General features: G+C 37.4%; 1 protein-coding gene across 2 annotated transcripts in view; it reads right to left on the bottom strand.

Moving 5' to 3' along the window:
• The window catches only part of TPST1 (tyrosylprotein sulfotransferase 1), a 219,223-nt gene that overhangs the window by 39,479 nt on the left and 154,016 nt on the right, over positions 1-25,728 (bottom strand). For both annotated transcript variants that reach the window (XM_057314963.1, XM_026515918.4), the window contains exon 3: positions 15,501-15,699. In XM_057314963.1, coding sequence (XP_057170946.1) covers positions 15,501-15,699 — 199 coding nt within the window. The remainder of the gene's footprint in view (positions 1-15,500; positions 15,700-25,728) is intronic.

Genomic DNA, 25,728 nt, shown 5'->3' with positions numbered 1-25,728 from the left:
AGTTTCTAGGACAAACAGAAACTAAAAGAATTTGTGATCACCAAATCAGCCCTACAAGAAATATCAAAAGGGATCCTCTAAGCAAAGAGAAAGCCCAAAAGTAACACAGACCAGAAAGGAACAGAGACAATATACAGTAACAACCACTTTACATGCAATACAATGGCACTAAATTCGTATATTTCAATAGTTACTCTGAATGTAAATGGGCTAAATGCCCCAATCAAACACACAGTATATCAGATTAGATAAAAAAGCAAGACCCATCAATATACTGTCTGCAAGAGACTCATTTTAGACCCAAAGACACCCCCAGATTTAAAGTGAAGGGGTGGAAAACTATTTATCATGGTAATGCCCATAAAAAAAAAGCTTGGGTGGCAATCCTTATATCAGACAAATTAGATTTTACTTTATTTTTATTTTTTTAAAGATTTTATTTATTTATTTGACAGAGAAAGAGACAGCCAGTGAGAGAGTGAACACAAGCAGGAGGAGTGGGAGAGGAAGAAACAGGCTCGCAGAAGAGCAGGGAGCCTGATGCAGGGCTCGATCCCAGGACCCTGGGATCACGCCCTGAGCCGAAGGCAGGCGCTTAATGACTAAGCCACCCAGGTTCCCCGAAATTAGATTTTAAACCAAAGACTGTAATAAGAGATAAGGAAGGAAACTATATCATAATTAAAGGGTCTATCCAACAAGAAGATCTAACAATTGTAAATATTTATGCCCCTAACATGAGAGCAGCCAATTATATCAGCCAATTAATAACAAAATCAAAGAAGCACATCGATAATAATACAGTAATAGTAGGGGACTTTAACACCCCCTCATTGCAACAGACAGAACACCTAAGCAGAAGATCAATAAGAATATAGGGCTTTGAATGACACACAAGACCAAATGGACTTCACAGATATATTCAGAACATTCCATCCTAAGGCAAAAGAATACACTTTCTTCTCAAGTGCACACTGAACATTCTCCAGAATAGATCACACACTGGGTCACAAATCAGGTCTCAACCAGTACCAAGAGACTGGGATCATTCCCTGCATATTTTCAGACCATAGGCTTTGAAACTGGAACTCAATCATAAGAGGAAATTTGGAAAGAACTCAAATACATGGAGGCTAAAGAGCATCCTACTAAAGAATAAATGGGTTAACCAGGAAATTAAAGAATAATTTAAAAAATTCATGGAAACAAATGAAAATAAAAACACAACTGTTCAAAATCTTTGGGATGCAGTGAAGGCAGTCCTAAGAGGGAAGTACACAGCAATACGAGACTTTCTCAGGAAACAAGAAGGTCTCAAATACACAACTTAACCTTACACCTAAAGGAGCTGGAGAAAGAACAGTGAATAAAGCCTAAACTCAGCAGGAGAAGAGAAATAACAAAGATTAGAGTAGAAATCAATGAACTAGAAACCAAAAGAACAGTAGAACAGATCAATGAAACTAGGAGCTGGTTCTTTGAAAGAATTAATAAGACTGATAAACCCCTGGCCAGACTTATCAAAAAGAGAAGAGAAAGGACCCAAATAAATAAAATGATGAATGAAAGCAGACAGATCACAACCAACATTGAAAAAATACAAACAATTATAAGAACATATTATGAGCAACTATATGCCAACAAATGAGGCAATATGGAAGAAATGGATGCATTCCTAGAGATGTATAAACTACCCAAACTGAAACAGGAAGAAATAGAAAACCTGAACAGACCCATAATCAGCAAAGAAATTGAAGCAGTAATCAAAAATCTCCTAAGAAACAAGAGCCTAGGACCAGATGGCTTCCCAGGGGAATTCTACCAAATGTTTAAAGAAGAATTAATACCTATTTTTCTGAAGCTGTTTCAAAAATAGAAATGGAAGGAAAACTTCCAAACTCATTCTATGAGGCCAGCATTACGTTGACCCCAAAACCAGACAAAAACCCCATTAAAAAGGAGAATTACCGACCAATATCCCAAAATCCTCACCAAAATACTAGCCAATAGGATCCAAGAGTACATTAAAGGGATTATTCACTATGACCAAGTAAGATTTATTCCCGGGATGCAAGGTTGCTCAACATCTGCAAATCAATCAATGTGATACACTACATAAATAATAAAAAAGGACAAGAACCATATGATCCTCTCAATAGGTGCAGAAAAAGTATTTGACAAAGTACAGCATCCTATTTTGATTAAAACTCTTCACAGTGTAGGGATAGAGGGAATATACCGCAATTTCAAAAAAGCCATCTACAAAAAATGCATAGCAAATATCATTCTCAATGGGGAAAAACTGAGAGCTTTTCCCCTAAGGTCAGGAACAGGGCAGGGACGTCCACTATCACCACTGCTGTTTAACATAATACTAGAAGTCCTAGCCTCAGCAATCAGACAACAACAACAAAAAAATAAAAGGCAGCCAATTTGGCAAAGAAGAAGTCAAACTCTCACTCTTTGCAGATGACATGATACTCTACGTGGAAAACCCAAAAGACTCTACCCCCAAATTGCTAGAACTCATACAGGAATTCAGCCAAGTGGCAGGATATAAAATCAATGCACAGAAATCAGTTGCATTTTATACACTGACAATGAGACAGAAGAAAGAGAAATTAAGGAGTTGATCTCATTTACAATTGCACCCAAAACCGTAAGATATCTAATAATAAATCTAACCAGAGGCAAAGGATCTATACTCAGAAAACTATAGAATACTCATGAAAGAAATTGAGGAAGACACAAAGAAATGGAAAAACACTTCATGGTCATGGATTGGAAGAACAAATACTGTTAAAATGTCTATGCTACTACCTAGAGCAATCTACACATTCAATGCAATCCCTATCAAAATACGACCAACTTTTTTCACAGAGCTGGAACAAATAATCTTAAAATTTGTATGGAAGCAGAAAAGACCCTGACTAGCCAAAGGAATGTTGAAAAAGAAAATCAAAGCTGGTGGCATCACAGTTCCAGACTTTAAGCTGTATTACAAAGCTGTAATCATCAAGACAGTATGGTACAGGTACAAAAACAAACACATTGATCAGTGGAATAGAAAACAGAACAAAGATAGGGACCCTTAACTCTGCAGTCAACTAATCTTCAATGAAGCAGGAAAGAATATCCAATGGAAAAAAGACAGTTTCTTTAACTAAAGTGGTGTTGGGAAAATTGGACAGCCACATGTGGAAGAATGAAACTGGATCATTTTCTTACACCAAACACAAAAATAAACTCAAAATGGATGAAAGACCTAAATGTGAGACAGGAATCCATCAAAATCCGGGAGAACACAGGCAGCAACCTCTTTGACCTCAGCTGCAGCAATTTCTTGCTAGATGTGTCTCCAATGGCAAGGGAAACAAAAGCAAAAATGAACTATTGGGACTTCATCAAGATAAATAGCTTTTTACAGCAAAGGAAATAGTCAACAAAACCAAAAGACAACTGACAGAATGGGAGAAGATATTTTCAGATGTCTTATCAGATAAAGGGCTAGTATCCAAAATCTAAAAAGAACTTATCAAATTCAATGCCCAAAGAACAAATAATCCAGTGAAGAAATGGGCAGAAGACATGAACAGACATTTCTCCAAAGAGGACATCCAAACGGCCAACAGACACATGAAAAAATGCTCAACATCAGTTGGCATCAGGGAACTACAAATCAAAACCACAAAGAGATGCCACCCCACACCAGTCAGAATGGCTAAAATGAACACATCAGGAAATGACAGATGTTGTCAAGGATGCAGAAAAAAGGGGAACCCTCTTACACTGCTGGTGGGAATGCAAGCTGGTGCAGCTACTCTGGAAAACAGTATGGAGGTTCCTCAAAAAGTAAAAAATAGAGCTACCCTAGGACTCAGCAATTGCACTACTGGGTATTTACCCCGAAGATGCAAATGTAGTGATCCAAAGGGGCACCTGCACCCCAATGTTTATATATAGCAGCAATGGCCACAACCGTCGAACTATGGAAGGATCCCAGGCGTCCATCGACAGATGAATATGGAATATTACGCAGACATCAAAAAATTAAATCTTGCCATTTGCAATGATGCGGATGGAACTAGAGGGTATTATGCTAAGAGAAGTAAGTCAATCAGAGAAAGATAATAATCATATGATTTCACTGATATGTGGAATTTAAGAAACAAAACAGAGGACTATAGGGGAAGAGAGGAAAAAATAAAACAAGATGAAACCAGAGAGGAAGACAAACCATAAGAGACTCTTAACTCTAGGAAAAAAACTGAGGGTTGCTGGTGGGTGGGGTGGAGGGATGGGTATAACTGGGTGATGGACATTAAGGAGGGCATGTGATGTAATGAGCACTGGGTATTATATAAAACTAATGAATCACAGACCTGTACTCCAGAAACCAGTAAAACATTATATGTTAATTAATTGATTTAAATTTTAAAAATAGAAAAGGAAGGAAGGAAGGAAGGAAGGAAGGAAGGAAGGAAGGAAGGAAGGAAGGGAGGAAGGGAGGAAGGAAGGAAGGAAGGAAAAAAGAAACCACCACCAACAACAACAAAAAACTTGCTTGAAAATATACATAGGCCAGATTAGATTAAATACAATTTCAGCTACTGGCTAAGAAACCATTAAAACATAAAGACTTAGAAACGTTGAAATTTACAAAATAGAAAAAGACATACTAGGGAATTACAACAAAAAGAAGTCAGAGTAGCTATATTATTTGTAAAAAAATTAGTCTTTTTAAAGATAGGGTTGCTAAAGTTAGTGGAAATAAAGAAAACCCAGGACTATGTAAGTCAAATTTGCATTTCAGATAAACAATGAATAATTTTTAATATATTTAGAACATACGTACACTAAAGATTATGTGTTGTTTATCTGAAATACAAATTTAATCGGGTATCCTGTATTTTATCTGGCAACCCTACTGTAAGACGAAAAGCATTTTTAGTGATAGAATCTTTAGATTATGATAAAGTACTCTATTTGCCAGGAAACAGTAATGATTCTAAATCTGTAAGCTCTCAATAAAGTTGCCTCAAAATAAAGCAAACTTTGATAACTTTAGGGAGAAGTGGGCAAATCCATCACCCATCACTGCAGACAAAACACCGACCTTCCCTCTGTCTGTCAGTGGCCGCTTTCCTCGACAGTCAGAGCACCCATGTGTAGTTCCTCCCGGTTTTCACCAGACTGGCAAGCGGCAAGGCCTCTGCAGGCCTAAGGATGGTAATGCCTTCTCTTTGTTGCCAGTTACTGGCACTTCATCATTTCTTGTTGATTTCTTAACCATGGCCACATTTCAATAAATCAATCCTTCAATAAAATCTTGTCAGCTAAACTCTTTCAAGTGTGCCATCTGCTTCCTGTCACTACCACAACAAAGACAATTCCGTGCAGAATTCTGTGACACTGATAATTCTCCTATAAAATGGAGAGAGTAGTAGGGTTGCACAAACTAGCATCTCGTGACTATCATAATAAAGACTGCTGTGAGCAAAAATCATCAATGGATGCTAAATCTAAGGTGTAAAGTCTAATGAAAAGCAAGATATTTGCACAACCTTTTTTAAAAAATATTTTATTTATTGGGGTACTTGGTGGCTCAGTCGGTTAAGTGTCTGCCTTTGGCTCAGGTCATGGTCCCAGGTCCTGGGATAGAGCCCCACATCAGGCTCACTGCTCAGTGGGGAGCCTGCTTTTCCCTCTGCCACTTCCCCTGCTTGTGCTCTCTCTGTCAAATAAATAAATAAAATCTTTTTAAAAAAAAGAGAGATTTTATTTACTTACTTATTTCTCTCTCTCTCTCTCTCCCTCATGCAAGCAGGAGAGGGGCAGAGGGAGAGAGAGAATATCAAGCAGACGCCACGCTGAGGGCAGAGACGGATGCAGGGCTCGATCCCAGGACCTTGAGATCATGACCCCAGTGGAAATGAAGCCTAAGACACTTAACCGACTGAGTCACTCAGGCACCCTGATATCTGTACCGTCTTAAAGTGCAAAGTTACTTTGAATGAAAGGGAGAAAATAATAAATACGGAGTGGAGACACTGGAAAAACACCTTTATAAACAGAAAAATTAACATCACCAAGGAGGAACAGATGGATACCGTGTGCCTCCAGATGTGATTCCTTAAGAATGAAACAATACCATATATCGAGTATCCTGCTGGGAATGCGCCATCTGATTTAACCATAAGGCAACATCAAACAAACCCACAATGAGGAGCACTGTATAAAATAACTTGCCCAAATTCTTCAAAAATGTCAATGTCTTGACAGACAGAACAACATATGAGGAAATGTTAAAGATTAAAGGAAACGGAAACAACATGAAACTAAATACAATATGTTATCTGAGACTGAAACCTGCACTGGTGGGGAAGAATCTAGAAAGTACATTACTGAGACAACTGACAACAACACTGAAATACAGACTATAAATTAGATAAAAGCATTCTGTCAATGTGAAGTTATCTGAATTTGATAAACTGCACTGATAATATTCTCATTTTTAAGAAATATTAAAAGCAAAGGGGCATGATGTATACAACCAATTTTCAAATTATAAATGATTAAGTAACAAATAAAATATAGTGTATATATGGGTGTTAGTGTAAAATGAGAGAATGGTAAGACAAAAGTAAACCTGGTAAATATATATTTTATACACAAACAGAGAGAGAGGGAGAGAAGAAGGGCGGGGGGAGTTGGTGAAGGACATACTTATGGCCAAAAGTTAAAGATTAGTGAATCTGAGAAAACACAGGAGTCCTCTGTGTTACTCTTGCAACTTTTCTCCAGGTTTTAAATTATTTTACAATAAAAGGTGCTTGTGGATATTGCTCCATTATGATTCTTTGTTTCACTTGAAAATATGATGAAAGATATAGATTCTATTTCCAGGAAAATAAACTTGCATCAACACACGTAAGTTTGTACTATTTCAGGGAATTCAAAGACACAATAAAGTAAATGTAGGTTAAGAACCGCTGCTCCATTTTTTCCCCAAACATCCAGTATTGCAAAAGATTAATTCTGCCACCAGTGTCATTTTCATTTTTTGGTAGGTAACCCATTGTTTTCTGCTTCATTATATGCAGGTTTTTCCCCCCAGGATCTTTGAAATTTTTTAAATACCACCAAAATATAGTACAGACATTTTTTCCCCCATATGTTCTTTAGAAAATAGTAAGCCCTTTTTATTCTTTTTTGTGTGTGTGTTGTTAATTCCAGTTTTATTAGATTGATACTTTGCCTTTTTTATTCTTTTGAGTTATTTATTTATTTATTTTTAATTTATTTTTTTATTATTCCTCCCCCTTTTTTAAATGTTTTTTAATTATATTATGTTAGTCACCATACAGTACATCCTTGGTTTTTGATGTAAAGTTCGATGATTCATTAGTTGCGTGTAACACCCAGTGCACCATGCGATACGTGCCCTCCCTACTACCCATCAGCAGTCTATCCCATTCCCCCACCCCCCTCCCCTCTGAAGCCCTCAGTTTGTTTCTCAGAGTCCATAGTCTCTCATGCTTCATTCCCCCTTCTGATTACCCCCCCTTTCTTTATCCCTTTCTTCCCCTACCGATCATCCTAGTTCTTATGTTCCATAGATGAGAGAAACCATACGATAATTGTCTTTCTCTGCTTGACTTATTTCTCTCAGCATTATCTCCTCCAGTGCCGTCCATGTTGCAGCAAATGTTGAGAACTCGTTCTTTCTGATAGCTGAGTAATATTCCATTGTATCTATGGACCACAACTTCTTTATTTAGTCATCTGTTGAAGGGCATCTTGGCTCCTTCCACGATTTAGCTATTGTGGACAATGCTGCTATGAACATTGGGGTGCATACGGCCCTTCTCTTCATTACGTCTGTATCTTTGGGGTAAATACCCAGTAGTGCAATGGCTGGATCATAGGGTAGCTCAATTTTTAACTTTTTAAGGGACCTCCACACTGTTTTCCAGAGTGGCTGTACCAATTTGCATTCCACCAACAATGTAGGAGGGATCCCCTTTCTCCACATCCTCTCCAGCAATTGTTTCTTGCCTTGTCAATTTTTGCCATTCTAACTGGTGTAAGGTGGTATCTTAGTGTGGTTTTGATTTGAATTTCCCTGATGGCTAATGATTTTGAACATTTTTTCATGTGTCTGTTAGCCATTTGCACGTCATCATTGGAAAAGTATCTGTTCATATCTTCTGCCCATTTTTTGATTTGTTTATTTGTTTCTCGCGTATTGAGTTTGAGAAGTTCTTTGTAGATCTTGGATACCAGTCTTTTATCTGTAGTATCATTTGCAAATATCTTCTCCCATTCTGTGGACTGCCTCTTAGTTTTTTTGACTGTTTCCTTGGCTGTGCAGAAGCTTTTTATCTTGATGAAGTCCCACAAGTTCATTTTATCTTGTTTCTCTTCAGGTCATTTTCAGCCTTAGGAACTTTCCTACAATGTCAATTTGATTAATGCTTCTGTTCTATTTCTTCTGATTTTTCCTTTAGAGATTTCTATTATTCATTGGTTAAATTTTTCTCTCTTGTGTATGGATACTTTCCTTTTACCTATCATTTTCATCGCTGTGCTTTCACTGTGCATTCTAGAAAAGCACTCCAAGTGCGCTATGTCATTCATCTGATTTTTTTGTAGCATCAATTCTACCCTTTATCACATGCTCCTTAAACTCCAGAAATGCTGTTTACCTGGAGCTGTGACCTGACAGTGGATACAGAAAGACAGAGTAACTATAGAAAGAGGGGAGATGATAGGGTTAGGATGTTTAGCAGACCAGCTAATAACTCTAACTTCCTGATTTTCTAGTCAGGGCAACCCTTCCAATCTGGAGTTGGAAATGGATAGTAAAGGTGAGTCCAAGCCTTATTATGGCTTCTTTGTGTCCACTGGTAAACTTGGGTTTAAGAAAGTGACATGAATGTGGTCTCAATGTAATCAATGATAAACTTATTAGAAAACTTGCCCATTCTTTAGCATAAAGCTTTTTCGTATCTTTGTTTTACAGTGATGTTTCTCTTTATTAAAATATCTTTATGGAATTTTTTTAAAAGATTTTATTTATTTATTTTGTGAGAGAGAGAAAGAGAAAGAGATCGTGTGTGCAAGTGTGGGGCAGGGGCAGAGGGAAACAGAGAATCTCAAGCAGACTCCACACTGAGCGTGGAGCCCAATGCAGGGCTCAATCCTATGACCTGAGCCAAAATCAAGAGTTGGACCCTTAACTGACTGAGTCACCGAGGCTCCCCTTTATGGAACTTTTTCATTTCATTTCATTTCATTTCATTTATGGAATTTTTAAAAGGTAATTGGAAAAAGCTATTTCAGACACTGGTAATCTGATACTAAGTTAACCTAGAAATATCTTCTCCCTTATTTTCCCTTGAATAAGAGCATGGGGTGTAAAATTACTTCTGATTATTCTGGTTTATTATATTCCCATTATAGACATGAATTTTCTAAGAGTTGGGTATTATTGTTTAGTATATTATATCTAAATGTTTAGGATAGGTGAGACTTGATTTCTCTCTTTAGAATTCTAAGGGAAACTGTAAATAGCTACCCAACCAAACCTCTTAGCTTCTTCAAGTGTTCTCTCTTCTTCAAAAGATGGTCTCACTAATGAAAGCAGAAAGAGAAAGATAAGAGGAACTATGGAACCTGCTTCTTTTTAGAGACTAGATTCCCCAAGGCCTTCAGATAGGATCACATCTGAAGGCAACTGTTGTTAAAGAAGATAATTTAAATGTATTAAATCAGGAATGACACAAGTAAGGAATATGTGGCTTGTACACATAACGAAGGGGTTCCTTTGACATTTGATTAGGTAAGTAAAAGACGAAGAAGAAGACTCGCTTTACGCAAATACAAATACATGAAATTCATTACCCCCAAAAGCATTTCTGGCAGAAAACACAAGTTATCGAGACACATTTGTGAATGACTGTGCCAGAATGGTGACAGAGAAGATGAAACAAAGACTTGACTCAGAATGATGAGTCAAAGGGCACAATCTGGTGGATATTCCCTTGGGGTAGTCTTGGATTTTGAGAATGACCCAGTGGACAAATTCCTGAGTTTCTAAAACCAGTTTTTACGCTTTTAAAACACAGTAGAAAATTTTCTGTCATCTTATCATTACCTTATTATTTCTATGTCATATCTTTTCTAATTACCCACATCTTCCTGTATACAAACCCAGTCTTTGCTTCTTCTGAAGCAACTAGGTGTTATGCCTAGAGCAATTTTTTAGTAATTACCTGTTTAATAATTTAAGTCTTAAAATGATATATCTAAGTACAGACTGAGGTATTCTGAGAGATGGTAAAATGTACTACTCTGAACCTCCTCATATATTCTTCATAAAATGCCCAAAGGAAACAATTCTGCCTGTTTTCAAAATCAAGGCAAAATACTTGGGGGGAAAAAACCTGGAAGAAGGAATTGAATTTAATTCTACAGTTGTTGCTTTGAAGGTCTATGAAAATTTTAAGAGAATGTAAGTATTCCCTTAACTAAAACAGCCAAAATTTGAGTACAAGAAATCAAGGATATGAGGAATAGCTGAAGATTTATCATCCTTCAAATTCACCAAGAACAGTATTAGTTGGAAGATTCCTACTATGGCCCACAAGCCCAATTAAAGTCAAGGAGTCCAAGGGGGGATTTTTCCTGGATGTGAACGACGATGTCTCACATAACTGTGGCAAGAGCAGAGTTGAAGATGATATTCACAGACAACCAGGACTTCAAACAGTGCCAGACTCTTTCTTGGACTCGCTCTGCTTGCCTCACTGGGTTGGCTTTGTTTCCTCCACACACTCAGGAATAGGACTCCACTAGCAGTTAAGATACAATTACAGAATAATTGGTTAAAAGTAGTTCAAACACATATGGTCAGTCCTGAGCTAGGCTCAGGAGCTCAGAAATCAAGGGTCCCAGGCTCCTTCTTTGTCTTCCTTCTATCATTTTCAGAGTATCAGTGGTATCTTCTCTTACGATCTCAAGGTGGCTACAGCAGAGCCACACGCGAAGTTCTTCCACAGCAGTGTTCAAAAGCAGGAAGGGAAAGAGAAGCTCTCTTCATACAATTCTTTATTTTCTCAGAAAGTTAAATGTCTCCCAGAAAACCCTAGCAGACATCTCCTTATATAGCACTGCCTAGATAAAAACTGGCCACATGCTTATCCCACCTGTGAGAAAGTTTAGAAAAATTAATACCAGGAATTTTTAGTTTATTTTTTAAGAGATAGTTCCTACTAACAGGAAAAGATGGAACAGGCAATCAACAATATCTAACACTTCTACCAATACTTCCTATGCCTTATATCAAGTTCCTTCTTGCTTGCTACGGTGGGTTCTGCAGCCTGCTGAAGAACCCTTCTGATACCTGCTTTTCCATTTGACTACTGGCTCTTTATTAGTGCTGTCTATTCAGGTTTTCAAAAGCATATTCTATTCATACTTTGATCTGCTTTTCAGCTCTCTTCAGGTTTAGTAACCAGGTCTTTAAACTGTTTCCTGGCTTGACTCATGTGCCCTGAGGACGCTGCTCCTCCCATCTGCTCAGTGGCTCATAGACGCTTCAAGTATAGATGAGCTAGCCTGTCCCATCCCTACTCTAGATTCCTGCTCAGTTTAGTGAACAATTCCATCAAGCTTCTGCCTACCATGGAATAAATTCGGAAAATAAGTTCTATTTTGTCACTGAGTTTGAAGTCTTTGTGAGCATGTAGGTGGAGACATACAAAAGGCAGTTGGAAATTAGGAACCTGGGGCTTAGGAAAGAAACCCGAGGGAGGGGGGTGGGGGAATGGGATAGGCTGGTGATGGGTATTAAGGAGGGCACGTATTGCATGGTCACTGGGTGTTATACGCAAGTAATGAATCATGGAACTTTACATCAAAAACTAGGGATGTACTGTATGGTGACTAACATAATACATAAAAAAAAAAAAAAAAAGAAACCCACTGGGAGATACAGATTTATGATCATCAGCAAATAGGCTGTAATCAAAGCCACATGAGTGGATGAGCTTGATCAAGGAGACTAGAAAACAGAAGTCCTTAACTGAGAGGCTTCAGGGACATCTATGAATTCCCTGAAATTGTGGGTAAAATTCTGTGCATCTCTGTGTCTATATTTCTAAGGTAGGGATCCATATATTTCATCAGATTCTCAATTAGATTTGTAAATCTAAAAAGATTAAAAACCTATGGGAGAGTGGAAGGCTAAGGCTGCAACCGAGCGGGCACTATCTACTTAAATGTGCCACAATTTGGGGATTAGAGACTATGATGGGAAAGAGTAAGGAATATGTTAGCATTTAATTTCCAATTTACCATCTGAGTCACAGCAACCATCAAGCACATGATTTTCTATTCAAAATTGGGCAATATGTCCCCAAAATAGTTGACTCAGACACCAATACTTCTAGACTACCCAGAATTATATGAAAACCAGCACTTTTAGGCCTGGAGCTTTGGATTCTAGATGCCCAGTCAAAATGTGAATTTCTTCCCACTCCCATCCCATAAATAAAGGGAATAATCTCCCTAGCCACCTTCTTTCTCTGGACCCATTCTCAGATCACACTTGACAGTCAAACATCACTTTTTAAATGTTACTTTATGAAACTTCACGATCACCAGTGCTGGGTATATTAGCATCTGAGTTTTTGCAAGCAAAGAAGCTTTGAAAAAACATACGAGTTGGATTACAAGAAGGGCTATGAAACCCAACCCCACAAAACAAGAATGTCAGCTTGTATGTATTATCATGAAGTGCTAAAAAATGCAATTATAGTTCACACTTTATCTTTTTTTCCCTCAAAATTATTTGTGACTTCAGAAAGAGAGATGGGAGAAAAGGGCTTTTTCCCCCCAGTGTGCATTCTGAAACCCTCTAAAAAGCCACAAGTGTGTATGAAACAAATTCTCTAGTCACATGGATTCAAACCACAGCATTCTTCCCAACCTACCACTCAAGCAGGCCAAGAATAATCTAGCCAGTCAACTTGCATGTAGGAAAACTACTACTGCCTGGAAAACCTTGAAATATCATTTGTACAGGTTTCCGGTTTATAAAAAACATTTCACTACTGTACAAAGGAGAAAGCTATGAATTACCAATTACCAAGAGATTATCAAGGACTATGATAAAGGATGTTAGACTGATGTGTACTTCATCTTTAGCAGAATGTAAACTTTTTTAAAAACTTCAGAGATGGTTCATAAAAGAATATATGCATATAGGTAATAACTGTGAAATGTTCAATTATATTAATCAATGAAACCTATTAAAATTAGCAAAAATAAAAAATAAAATGACCTATTATACAGATAGTTCCAATGATTAAAAAGAAATTATCAACATATATCAAGCAACTTAAAAAGTTTCAGATACTTGGACCTGGTTTAATTCTACTTTCATTAGTCTGAACTAAAAAAAAGAAACTAAAATGTATCTTGTGCAAAGATGTTCATTGTAGTGTAATCTGTCGAACACAAAACTGTAAGCAACAAAAGGAAAATGATAAAATGAATTATAGAACATATACTAGGGAAATACATTTTACTTGTTCATTCATTTACTGACCTGCTGTGTTTCAGAAAGGACATGAGGTGGCTCATAATATATTATGTAACCATGAAAAATCATGTTTAAAAAGCAGCATGCTGGGGGGGCACCAGAGTGGCTCAGTTAAGTGTCTGCCTTCAGCTTGGGTCATGATCCCAGGGTCCTGGGATCGAGTCCTGCATTGGGCTTCCTGCTCAGTGGGGAATCTGCTTCTCCATCTGCCTCTCTCTCTCTGTCAAATAAATAATATCTTAAAAAAAAAAAAAAAGCAACACGCTTGTGACTATTACAAAGAAAGGACTGGATACAAAATTGTGTGTGTGAGCAAAAGTAAGATTATAAAACAATGCAATCTTACCTTTGTTTAACGATATACAGAGAAGGAAGGGAAATCCACTGAAATATTAAAATGGTATGTGTATGGTTGGTAACAGAGGTCAATTTTCTTCTATCTTTTTAATTTTGTAAGTTATATATACCAAGCTTATTTTTTTTTTAAAGATTTTATTTATTTATTTGACAGAGATAGAGACAGCCAGTGAGAGAGGGAACACAAGCAGGGGGAGTGGGAAAGGAAGAAGCAGGCTCATACCGGAGGAGCCTGATGTGGGGCTCGATCCCATAATGCCGGGATCACGCCCTGAGCCGAAGGCAGACGCTTAACCGCTGCGCCACCCAGGCACCCCCAAGCTTATATTTTTATAATAAAATGTCTGTATATATGAAATTGTAAAGAGAATAAAGGTTATTTAAAAAACAAAAAAACTAGCTATATAAATGATGGTTTAGAAGAAGTTAGCTCTTCCTATATATAGCCACTAATGAACTGAAAAAGGGAAATTAAAGTACATAATACCTAAGAGAAAAAAATCCACATGGAAATAACCTCATGAAACATAAATGTGTTTGTCAATTAAAGCTATCAAAATAAAGACAGAATAAAGAGATGATATAAGGTTGTAGGGAGAGAAGGACACTAACATAAGCAAGAGAATACCTGAGAAAAGCAAGGAATTTTAATGCTAACATAGTTGTGTTGTTTAAACTGCAGTTTTAGAAAAGAATGCATGTAGAGACAGAGGGTAGAATTGTGGTTGCTAGGGGCTGGAAGGAGGGGAAAGGATAATGAGTATGTAGTCTCAGTTTAGAAAGACGAAAAAGTTTTGGAGTTGGATGGTGGTGGAAGTTCACGACAAGTGAATGTACTTAATACCACTGAACTCTATACTTATAAATTGTAAAAATGCTAAATTTAATGTTATGTATATTTTACAATAATAAAAAAAGAAAATTCTGATTTGAAATAAATTATACAACAAAGGTACATATTCAGATTGGCTCTTTGAGTTTTTAGCTTCTCTGAAACAACATTTTATAAAGATGTGAGCATAATTTATTTTTTAAAAAGCTGTAATTACACTTTCATAGCAACTTTCAGTCAGAAGGTAACTTATTACACCTGTTTAATAATTCTTATGATGTAGCCTACGTTCAGTTTTCAAGTATCAAGAAATCATGCCCTATTTAAACAAAGGTTTAAAAGTAAAGTAGCTATTAGGTTCTAAAGGAAAAAAAAAAAAAAAACCTAGAAGTGAGGTCATTAATAATTCTGGTTTTTCCAGCAAATTTGTGGTAATCAGCTATGAGAATAAATCTCCCCAACAATAAGCACCATTTCTAGAAATTGGACAAAGGACATTTAAGAATTGTCCCCATAATTCCTGGAAGAGTCACAGTTACCCTTAAAATGCAGTGGAAGTGTTCTCATGATAAAGCATTCTACAAACAGACTTTTTCAAACTTAAATTTCTGATCATAAAAAACAAGAAGCAAAATAAGAAAAAACTTCAGGACCCAAATTCCATATCCAGTTTTCTCAATTCACTTTAAAAATCTCACTTACCCTTCTAGTGTTTTCAAGGATTTTGGGATCAGGTTTTCCATAGTTAGGTGGATTGGCATATGGGTCATATCCAAGTTTGGCAAGCATGGGTGCAATCACTGCCATGTCTTGTAAAACATCTGGGGGTATCTTCCCAACCCACTTTGATAGTGCTCCCACATTGACTGGCTTGATGACTTGGTCTGTAGATCTTTCCACTCTGAAAACAATATAATATGAGTATGAATAAGGATTTATTTAAAATACCAAAAAATAATAATGTTAAAAGACCAATGGAAATTATTTTTCATAACTTTAAAACCTGTAAGTGTCTGGATTATAAATCTATTGAGAGAGGGGACACTAATCAGACTTAACACTATTTACCAGACTCTTTTTCTCAATGTCCTAAATTTGACAGCTATTATTGGGAACTTCATGTTTCTAGAAACAGGAAAAATGGTCAGCTGAAAACATCTGCACAAAACGGGTTAACAATTTAATTACAACACCCACACACACACACAAAAAAAACAAAGCTAATACTGCTTAGGAAAACAGCCAATCAACTTACTTGAAAGGCATCACAATTAAACAAATAAATAAATAAGATGGACTGATGAATGACTAGAGGGACAAACAGATGGACAGATGTGTGATAAAGCAAATACAGCAATACATTAATTAGAGCTAGCAGGCATAATTCTTTCAATTCTTTGTATGTTTGAAATTTTTCATAATACAATATTAGGGGGAAAATAGCCAACCATAACCCACTAAGAATGCAAAATATTCATTTGTTCTGTTTTTTTGTTGACTTCCTGAAGAATCCTTTTTTCTAAAGAAGGAAAATTAGTGCTATTTATGATTTTCAGTATTATAGAATAAATGTATTCTATCTCTTGATGTAGAAGTTTACTTTATACTCACTATAGTTGACTAAAACTCATAATCTTAGGATAAAATAAATAAATATAAATAAAATAAACATAAAATGACACCTAGATTTAAATTGGATGTGAATTAGCAGATTTTGGTCAAATGATTGCAAAACAAAAGTGCTTAATAAAACTTAAGAGTTTTATATCATAATGCATAAGAAGTCATTCAAATTAGTATTCCAATAAAAGGTAAAACCCCTTTTTTAAAAGTATATGACCTTTCCCTGCAGATAATCATTATATGATGATGAATCCCTCAAAGGGACTCTACTCCCAAACAAAAGACAAGAGAAAATAAAATGATTATTCCCTGGGATTCTGTGAAACCACTAGCTCCAGGTTTCCTTCCTGTCTCAATGGTCACATTTTCCCCCCTCTTAAAAATTTCTCCAGGACACCCAAAGCAATCTATACATTCAATGTAATCCCTATCAAAATACGACCAACTTTTTTCACAGAGCTGGAACAAATAATCTTAAAATTTGTATGGAAGCAGAAAAGACCCTGACTAGCCAAAGGAATGTTGAAAAAGAAAATCAAAGCTGGTGGCATCACAGTTCCAGACTTTAAGCTGTATTACAAAGCTGTAATCATCAAGACAGTATGGTACAGGTACAAAAACAAACACATTGATCAGTGGAATAGAAAACAGAACAAAGATAGGGACCCTCAACTCTGCAGTCAACTAATCTTCAATGAAGCAGGAAAGAATATCCAATGGAAAAAAGACAGTTTCTTTAACTAAAGTGGTGTTGGGAAAATTGGACAGCCACATGTGGAAGAATGAAACTGGATCATTTTCTTACACCAAACACAAAAATAAACTCAAAATGGATGAAAGACCTAAATGTGAGACAGGAATCCATCAAAATCCGGGAGAACACAGGCAGCAACCTCTTTGACCTCAGCCACAGCAATTTCTTGCTAGACATGTCTCCAATGGCAAGGGAAACAAAAGCAAAAATGAACTATTGGTACTTCATCAAGATAAATAGCCTTTTACAGCAAAGGAAATAGTCAACAAAACCAAAAGACAACTGACAGAATGGGAGAAGATATTTTCAGATGTCTTATCAGATAAAGGGCTAGTAACCAAAATCTGTAAAGAACTTATCGAACTCAAAACCCAAAAAACAAATAATCCAGTGAAGAAATGGGCAGAAGACATGAACAGACATTTCTCCAAAGAAGATATCCAAATGGCCAACAGACACATGAAAAAATGTTCAACATCACTTGGCATCAGGGAACTACAAATCAATGTAGTTGATGGTCCATCCACCATGAGATGGACCTCACACCAGTCAGAATGGCTAAAATGAACAACTCAGGAATCAACAGATGTTGGTGAGGATGTGGAGAAAGGGGAGCCCTCTTACACTGCTGGTGGGAATGCAAACTGGTACAGCCACTATGGAAAACAGTATGGAGGTTCCTCAAAAAGTTAAAAATAGAGCTGCCCTACGACCTAGCAATTGCACTACTGGTATTTATCCCAAGGATACAAACATAGTGACTCGAAGGAGCACATGTACCCCAATGTTTATAGCAGCAATGTCCACAATAGCCACACAATGGAAAAGAGCCCAGATATCCATCGACAGATGAATGGATAAAGATGTGGTATGTATGTGTGTGTGTGTGTATATATATATATATATATATATACACACACACACACACACACAAACACACACAAACACACAATGGAGTACTACTCAGCAATCAAAAAAATTGAAATCTTGCCATTTGCAACGACATGGATGGAACAAGAGGGTATATGCTAAGCGAAATAAGTCAATCAGAGAAAGATAATTATCATATGATCTCACTGATATGTGGAATTTAAGAAACAAGGCAGAGGATCATAGGGGAAGAGAGGAAAAAATAAAACAAGAGGAAATCAGAAAGGGAGATAAACCATAGAGACTCTTAATCACAGGAAACAATCTGAGGGTTGCTGGAGGGGAGGGGGATGGAGGGATGGGGTAACTGGGTGATGGACATTAAGGAAGGCATGTGATGTAATGAGCACTGGGTATTATATAAGACTGATGAATCAGTGACCTCTACCTCTGAAACTAATAATATATTATATGTTAATTGAATTTTTTAAAAAAGTTTAAAAATGAAAAAAAAGAAGACATGGTGTATATATACACAACGGAATACTACTGAGACATCAAAAAGAATGAAATCTCACCATTTGCAAAGATGTGAATGGAACTAGAGGGTATTATGTAAGCGAAATAACTCAGAGAAAGAACAATTATTTGATTTCACTCATATGGAATTTATGAATTTATGTATTTGGGAAAGGGAAAGGGAGGGAAAAATAAAATAAGACAGTATGAGAGAGGGAGACAAACCATAAGAGACTCTTAACTATAGGAAACAAACTGAGGGTTGCTGGAGGGGAGGCAGATGAGATAACTGGGTGACAGGCATTAAGGAGGGCACTTGAGGGTGCCTGGGTAGCGCAGTCGTTAAAGCGTCTGCCTTCAGCTCAGGGCGTGATCCCGGCGTTCCGGGATCGAGTCCCACATCGGGCTCCTAGGCTGGGAGCCTGCTTCTTCCTCTCCCACTCCCCTTGCTGTGTTCCCTCTCTCACTGGCTGTCTCTCTGTCACATAAATAAAATAAAATCTTTAAAAAAAAAAAAAAAAAAAAAGGAGGGCACTTGATGTAATGAGCACTGGGTGTTATACGCAACTGATGAATCACTAAACTCTACTTCTGAAACTAATAATATATATGTTAATTAATTGAGTTTAAATTAAAAAAATTTTTCTCCAGTATTCCACTTAACCCACTACTGTCTTCACTCTATACTTTCTGCTTGTATGGCTTGATATTTATTGATCTTTTCTTGACATCCTTGGTTCTTCCAAGATAGGTCCAGTGTATACCTATTGCCCCAGTCTTCATTATTAAGAGCACATCCTACTCACTCTCATAAATGTTCAAGTTTGTGTGATAAATTATATGGTTACCCTACCCAGATACCCTACACACATTTCAAAACTAGGATGGTCCAAAACTGGACCCATCATGTTCTGCTCAAGATCTGATCCTCTTCATGTACATGTTATATTGATAAATGGCACCACCACTTATACACAAGGCAAAGCCAGAGATTTCAGATGGGACAGGGAGAAAGAAAGCAAGATCACTTCCAAGTTATCCAGTTCTATAGTCCTTATCTTTGAGTGAAACATCTCTCCTCCATTCCTACTTCCACTATCTTAGTTCATATCACCATCACTTCTTACCCAGCTGATTACAAAAGCCCCCTAACTTCCCTGCATTTAAATAGTTGGCCTCCTTGCCCAACTATCTATCATTCCACTGAAATATAAGAAGGGTCTATGTCTTGTTAATCTATCACCAGCACCTAGCCCATTAATATGTAATAGATGCTCAATTAATGTTTATTAAGTAAAAGAATAAAAGCTTTTCATGGGAAAAAAGTCCAGGCCTATAAATTTAGTTTACACAAACATGCTCAAGAGAAGTCAAGGATCATCTTTCTAAGGAGATCAACTGACACAAGTTGAACTAAAATACAAGAGCTAAACTGCATGATATTTTCTGTGGGGGCATTAGGAATGTTAGAGAATGGGAGTCATGTCTACAGAAATAAACACCTCCAGAAAAGCAAGGCTTATAATAAACACAGAATATCATTTACTGCTCATTCTATGTCAGGCACTTTGCATGCAATATCTAGCTTTTGGATCCTTAAAACAACCTTAAGAGAAAGGTATCAGTCCCTATTTTTCAAATGTGTAAACTGAGACCCAGATAAGGTAAGTGATTTACCCAGGTTCACACAGTCTGGAATAGTGGAGTGGAACCCGCATCTGTCCAATTCCAAAACTCTCGTTTTCCCGTTTCTCTTATCGCCAACCTATTGATCTTCTTAATTTTTACATTCTATGCTTCCCTGGAAACTTCAGCCTTTTGTTCTAATGCATAGAGTGAGCAAATTGGTTTGCCATAACGGTAAAAATATATAAATATACTATACATATAATAGGCATATATAATCCTCTGCTGGTAATGTTTAACAACCTGATCTCCAGGGAGGGGAAAAGCTATTTGTTGCATTTACTGATGTCCATGGCGTAAATACCCCTACCATGGTTGACTTCAAATCACCAACATGGCATCACCAACTGCCGCTGACCAGCTCTAGCAGACCACTGAATATCTATAGGGCCATAATCTCCTATCTCAAATTCTGAAATCCAAAAAACTATAAAAACTAAACATTTTCCTGCCTTCGTTTCACCGCAAAACATGACCTGGACTGATAGTACTTATAGTTCTTATTCTACGTGGCATAAACAATCATACTCTTTGATGCAGAAACATGAATGTGTATGACCACACAGTGCTGACACAGAATAGAGGGTATTATATAATATGTGTTATGTACATTATATGACCTGAGATCCAAATATTTCTCAGTTCTGAAACACATCTGTGTTAAACCCTGGAGTCACACATAGGGTTTGTATATCATGACTGGGAAGTTGGCTTTATCTTGAAAATGATGGGATAGAAGGGTTTTCATCACAGAATTGACATGATCAGGTTATCACTGTAAGCATTCAATCTGATAATTATGGGTAAGGTAGATTGAGGGATGGGGTAACTGGGGTCAGAAACACTAGTAAAGACATTCAACTACATATTGGAAAAGTTGAGAAATTACTAATTCATCTAGAGCAAGTGAGATGGAGATAGAAGAAAAACTCAATAGATTAAAAAAAAAACACTGATAAGACTTAGTAGCCAATTAGATAGGGAGAGGAGCAGGGGAAGGAGTCTAGATCAATTCAGATTTGACATGAAGGGCTCAAAATACACAGTGTTATCATTCATTACAGTAGGTAGTATGGAAGGAAAACATATGACACTGTTGCTTTGTTTTGTTTTAGATGTATGGAACAAAGAGAAAGAGGTAAATTAATAGTAGTCACAAAGTTACCAAGTCTAAAGAAAAACCAGAGTTGACTAAGAGACTGGAATGTAGTATATGCTCAATAAACGACAGCTATTATATTTTTCATCCAGATTATAGCACTGGTTCCTAAGAAAAATGAAAAGCCATATTTATCATTAAGATCAAATTAATAATTCAAAGTCCAGTGATCTGTTATCTGAAAGCAAAAGAGAACTCTAAAATGAAAGAATTTGGAAAGGTTTTTTATTACATAACCACTGAGTCACAAGATCCACTAGCAGCAAATGCAGTTACTACGGACTGCTAGAGGGAAGAACTTGGAAAGGCCCACTGCCTATCAACCAGATGTTCTTCTTTAAGACAGTAGTAAAGACATTTTATACTTACTGACCATAAAATTAAAATTAAACATTTTCTGAATACCCACTATGTATGTGTCCGGTCAAGTGTTAGATACAACGGATGTAAAAATGACTGACTAGGCCATGGCCCTCCTCTCAAGAAGCTCAGAGTCCAATAAGAGAGATAAACAATACTCATGATTAATATGCAGCATGGTAAATGGAATGACAAAAGCTAGAAACTATAGGGGCACCTGGGTGGCTCTTGATTTCAGCTCAGGTCATGATCTCAGGATTGGGATATCGAGCCCTGCACAGTCAGGCTCTCCACTGGGTGTGGAATCTGCTTAAGATTCTCTCTCTCCAGGATGCCTGAGTGGCTCAGTTGGTTAAACGTATGCCTTCCAGTCAGGTCCTGTCCTGTGATCGAGCATCAAGCAGAGCATTGAGCATCGAGCATCGAGCATCCGGCTCCTTGCTCAGTAGGGGGCCTGCTTCTCCCTCTGCCTGCCACTCCCCTGGCTTGTGCTCTCTCTCTCCCTAACAAATAAAATACTTTAAAAAAAAAAAAAAAAAAAGATTCTCTCTCTCTCTCTCTCCTCACCCTCTCTAAAAAAGCCAGAAACCCAGAAACTATATAATGTGACTACAGATGACAGAACTGAGCCATTCTTTTCCTGGGGTGGGACATAAATCAGGGCAAGCTGCCAAACAGCTAAGGCAAGAGTTAGCAAGCAATCTATGGGTCACAGGCCAAATTCAGTCCTACTGCCTGTTCTTGTCTGGCCTTCAAGCTAAGAATGGCTTTTACGTTTTTAAACGGTTTTTAAAAACTCAAAAGAATATCTCATAACACATGAAAATCATATGAAATTTCAATGTCATAAAGTTTCATTGGAACACAGCCATGCTCATTTGTTTATACATTGTCTGTGGCCTCTCTTCTGCTTCAATGGCAAAGTTGAATAGTTGAGATAAAGACCATCTTGCTCCCAAAACCTAAAATATTTACCATTTAGCCATTTACAGAAAAAAAATTATCAACTGTAATCTGAGACTGCACCTTAGGGGCATGTAGGGTCTGTATGGGGGAGTCTCAGGAAACACCCTTCCTTACCGAAGGACCCTATCAACTTTCATACGCATGAGAGACCTGCTGCACTTAGGGAACGGAGAGCTACACGTGGAGAGCCACTCCCACTTGTTTCCGAAAGGTGTATGACTGCTTTAGCTCTAAGTCAGCTGAATATTACAATGAAAATTTGATGGCCTGTCAAGCCAAAACTAACTGGCCCTTTACGGAAAGTTTGTTCATCTCTGTTCAAAAGGATACAGTCACTAGAGAGAAACGAGCTTTGCTCAGACAGCCTTATTATCTTTTCTACACAACAACTTGCAGGCTGGATGGAGCTCATCAAATCCCCCTTACTCCTTCAGACTTTCCAGAAATGAACCAACAGTCAGGTGTGAAGTGTCCTAGGCTACAAATTAGTTACCATTCCAGTACCCACTAGTCCCACTGGGACCTCAAGACACAGTGCCTGCCAGACTAGATACTTCAACACCCACAGCCCAGGCACAGCCCTGCAAGGCAAGATCTACCTGTGAATCTGCAGGTTCTCCCCCAGTCCTGAGTGTGCAGGCTCCCTTCTCTCTGCAGCACTCAGAGTGGAAGGCACTCGTCCTCAGCGAATGGGGACAATGCCAAAATCTTGAATGACTGAGGTGAATATAATCTTCCAAGACACTCATTTGAAAAGCATGGATCTTACATGAGTCTTGGTTAAACACTACAGCCAGGCGGGCTGCCAAACCACAGGTCTGAATTATGATACACAGCAACTACTACCGGAAACCAAATTCTCTAGACTAAAGCAAGCGTCAGGGATGGAATGGACAGGCAAAAAAGGAACGGAGAAGAGTACATAATCCATACGGTTATACTTATTAGACTAAAACAAAAGATGAAATACCATTAACACTCATATTTTCGAGGCGCCTGGGTAGCTCCGTAGGTTTAGCACCCAGCTCTTGATTTTGGCTCAGGTCATGACCTCAAGGTAATGAGGACGAGCCTTGCATTGGGCTCCACACTCAGCAGAGAGTCTGCTTCTTTCTCTCTCTCCCTCCTCCCGCCCCTCCGCCCGCTCATGCACCCTCTCTCTCTCTAAAATAAATAAATAAATAAATCTTTTTTTTAAAAAAACCATGTTTTCAAAGACTATTTCACTCTTAGCAAATGCTTGGGTTATATCTTGTGAAAGTAGACTTTTCTGTGTGTGTACACAACAGAAATTCAATTTTGTAATGTTATATATACTCATAGAATCATATCAAAATGCTAACAATGACAGTGATATGATTGTGACTTTTATATTCTTACCTAACTTTTCTGTATTTTCCAGTTTTCTATAATAAGCAATGTCTTTTTCAGCTCATGGAAGAGTGGAATTATGGAGGTCCACACAGAAATCTAATAATTATCTTAAGCTCAACACAGTCCAAACTTAATTCCTGATCTTATCCCCAAAGTCTACTATATGGCCTCCCAATCGTAGTTGAAAACAACTCCTCCATTCTTCTGGCTGGGCAGAATAAAATAAAACGAGCTGTCTTTTGACTACTCTCCAGCTCATCCAATCCACCTGAAAATCTTATCAACTTATACTTCAAAATATATCCAAATATGATCACTTCTCATTAAATCCACAGCTACTCCCCCCTGGTCCAAGCCAACATTATCTCTTGTCTGGATTTCTACAATATTCTTCTAATAGTTTCCCTGCTTCTTCCTTTACATTCCCATGGTCTATTTGCAGTATATACACCAGATAGAGTTAGATAGTATCATTCTTCTCCTCAAAATCCTGCAACGCCTCCCCAAGTATTCCAAGTCCAAGTCCTAAAAATGAGAGGGAATCTGAGAAACCACAAGAATAGGTTCTTTTAATCTTGCCAAATCATCTATGAAAACAAAGAAACCAGATAGCAAAACCAAAAAAAAAAGAACAACATTTAAAACAAAACGAGGTGACAAAGTTGCCCTACAAACTCCAAAAATACAAGTGGTTGGAAACAACCAACATAAACATAATACCTGCATGAAATGAGTAAGTTGGAGGAAGGACAAGGAAGCAACAGGGCATCTGAAAGACATCTATATGGTTGACCCTTGAACAACATGGTACTTAGGGGTGCTGATACCCATGCACTTGAAAATTCTTGTGTAATTCTTTCTTTCTTTTGTTAAGTAATCTCTACACCCAATGTGGGGCTTGAACTCATGACCCTGAGATCAAGAGTCACATGCTCTACCGACTGAGCCAGCCAGGCATCTCCCTTTCCATTTCTTGGTGTAATCTTTAATTTCTTTCATCAGTGTTTTATATTTTTCAGAGTACAGGCCTTTCACCTCTTTGGTTAGGTTTATTTCTAGGTATCTTATTATTTTTGTTGCAGTTTAAATGGAATTGGTTTCTTACTCTCTCTGCTGCTTCATTATTGCTATATATAAAAATGCAACAGATTTCTACACATTGATTATGTAACCTGTTGACATTACTGAACTCATTCATTAGTTCTAGCAGTTTTTTTGGTAGAGTCTTTCAGGTTTTCTTCATATCGTCTCACATCACCTACAAATAGTGAATGTTTTACTTCTTTACTGATTTGAATGACTTATGTTTCTTTTTGTTATCTGATTGCTGTGGCTACACTTCCAGTACTATGTTGAATAGAAGTGCTAAGAGTGGACATCCTTGTCTTGTTCCTGACCTTAGGGGAAAAGATCTCAGTTTTTCCCCATTAAGGACGATATTAGCTATGGGTTTTTCATATATGGCCTTTATTATGTTGAGGTATGTTCCCGCTAAACCTTTTGGGGGTTTTTATCATGAATGGATGTTGTACTTTGTCAAATGCTTTTTCCATATCTGTTGAAACGATCATACGGTTCTTACCCTTTTATTCTTTCTTTTATTTTGATTGATTTGTGAA

The sequence above is a fragment of the Ursus arctos genome, unplaced genomic scaffold, assembly GCF_023065955.2.
Source record: "Ursus arctos isolate Adak ecotype North America unplaced genomic scaffold, UrsArc2.0 scaffold_2, whole genome shotgun sequence".
NCBI classification, from domain to species: domain Eukaryota; kingdom Metazoa; phylum Chordata; class Mammalia; order Carnivora; family Ursidae; genus Ursus; species Ursus arctos.
Note: the sequence above shows the minus strand (reverse complement) of the source record. Positions and strands in the feature narration are given on the sequence as shown.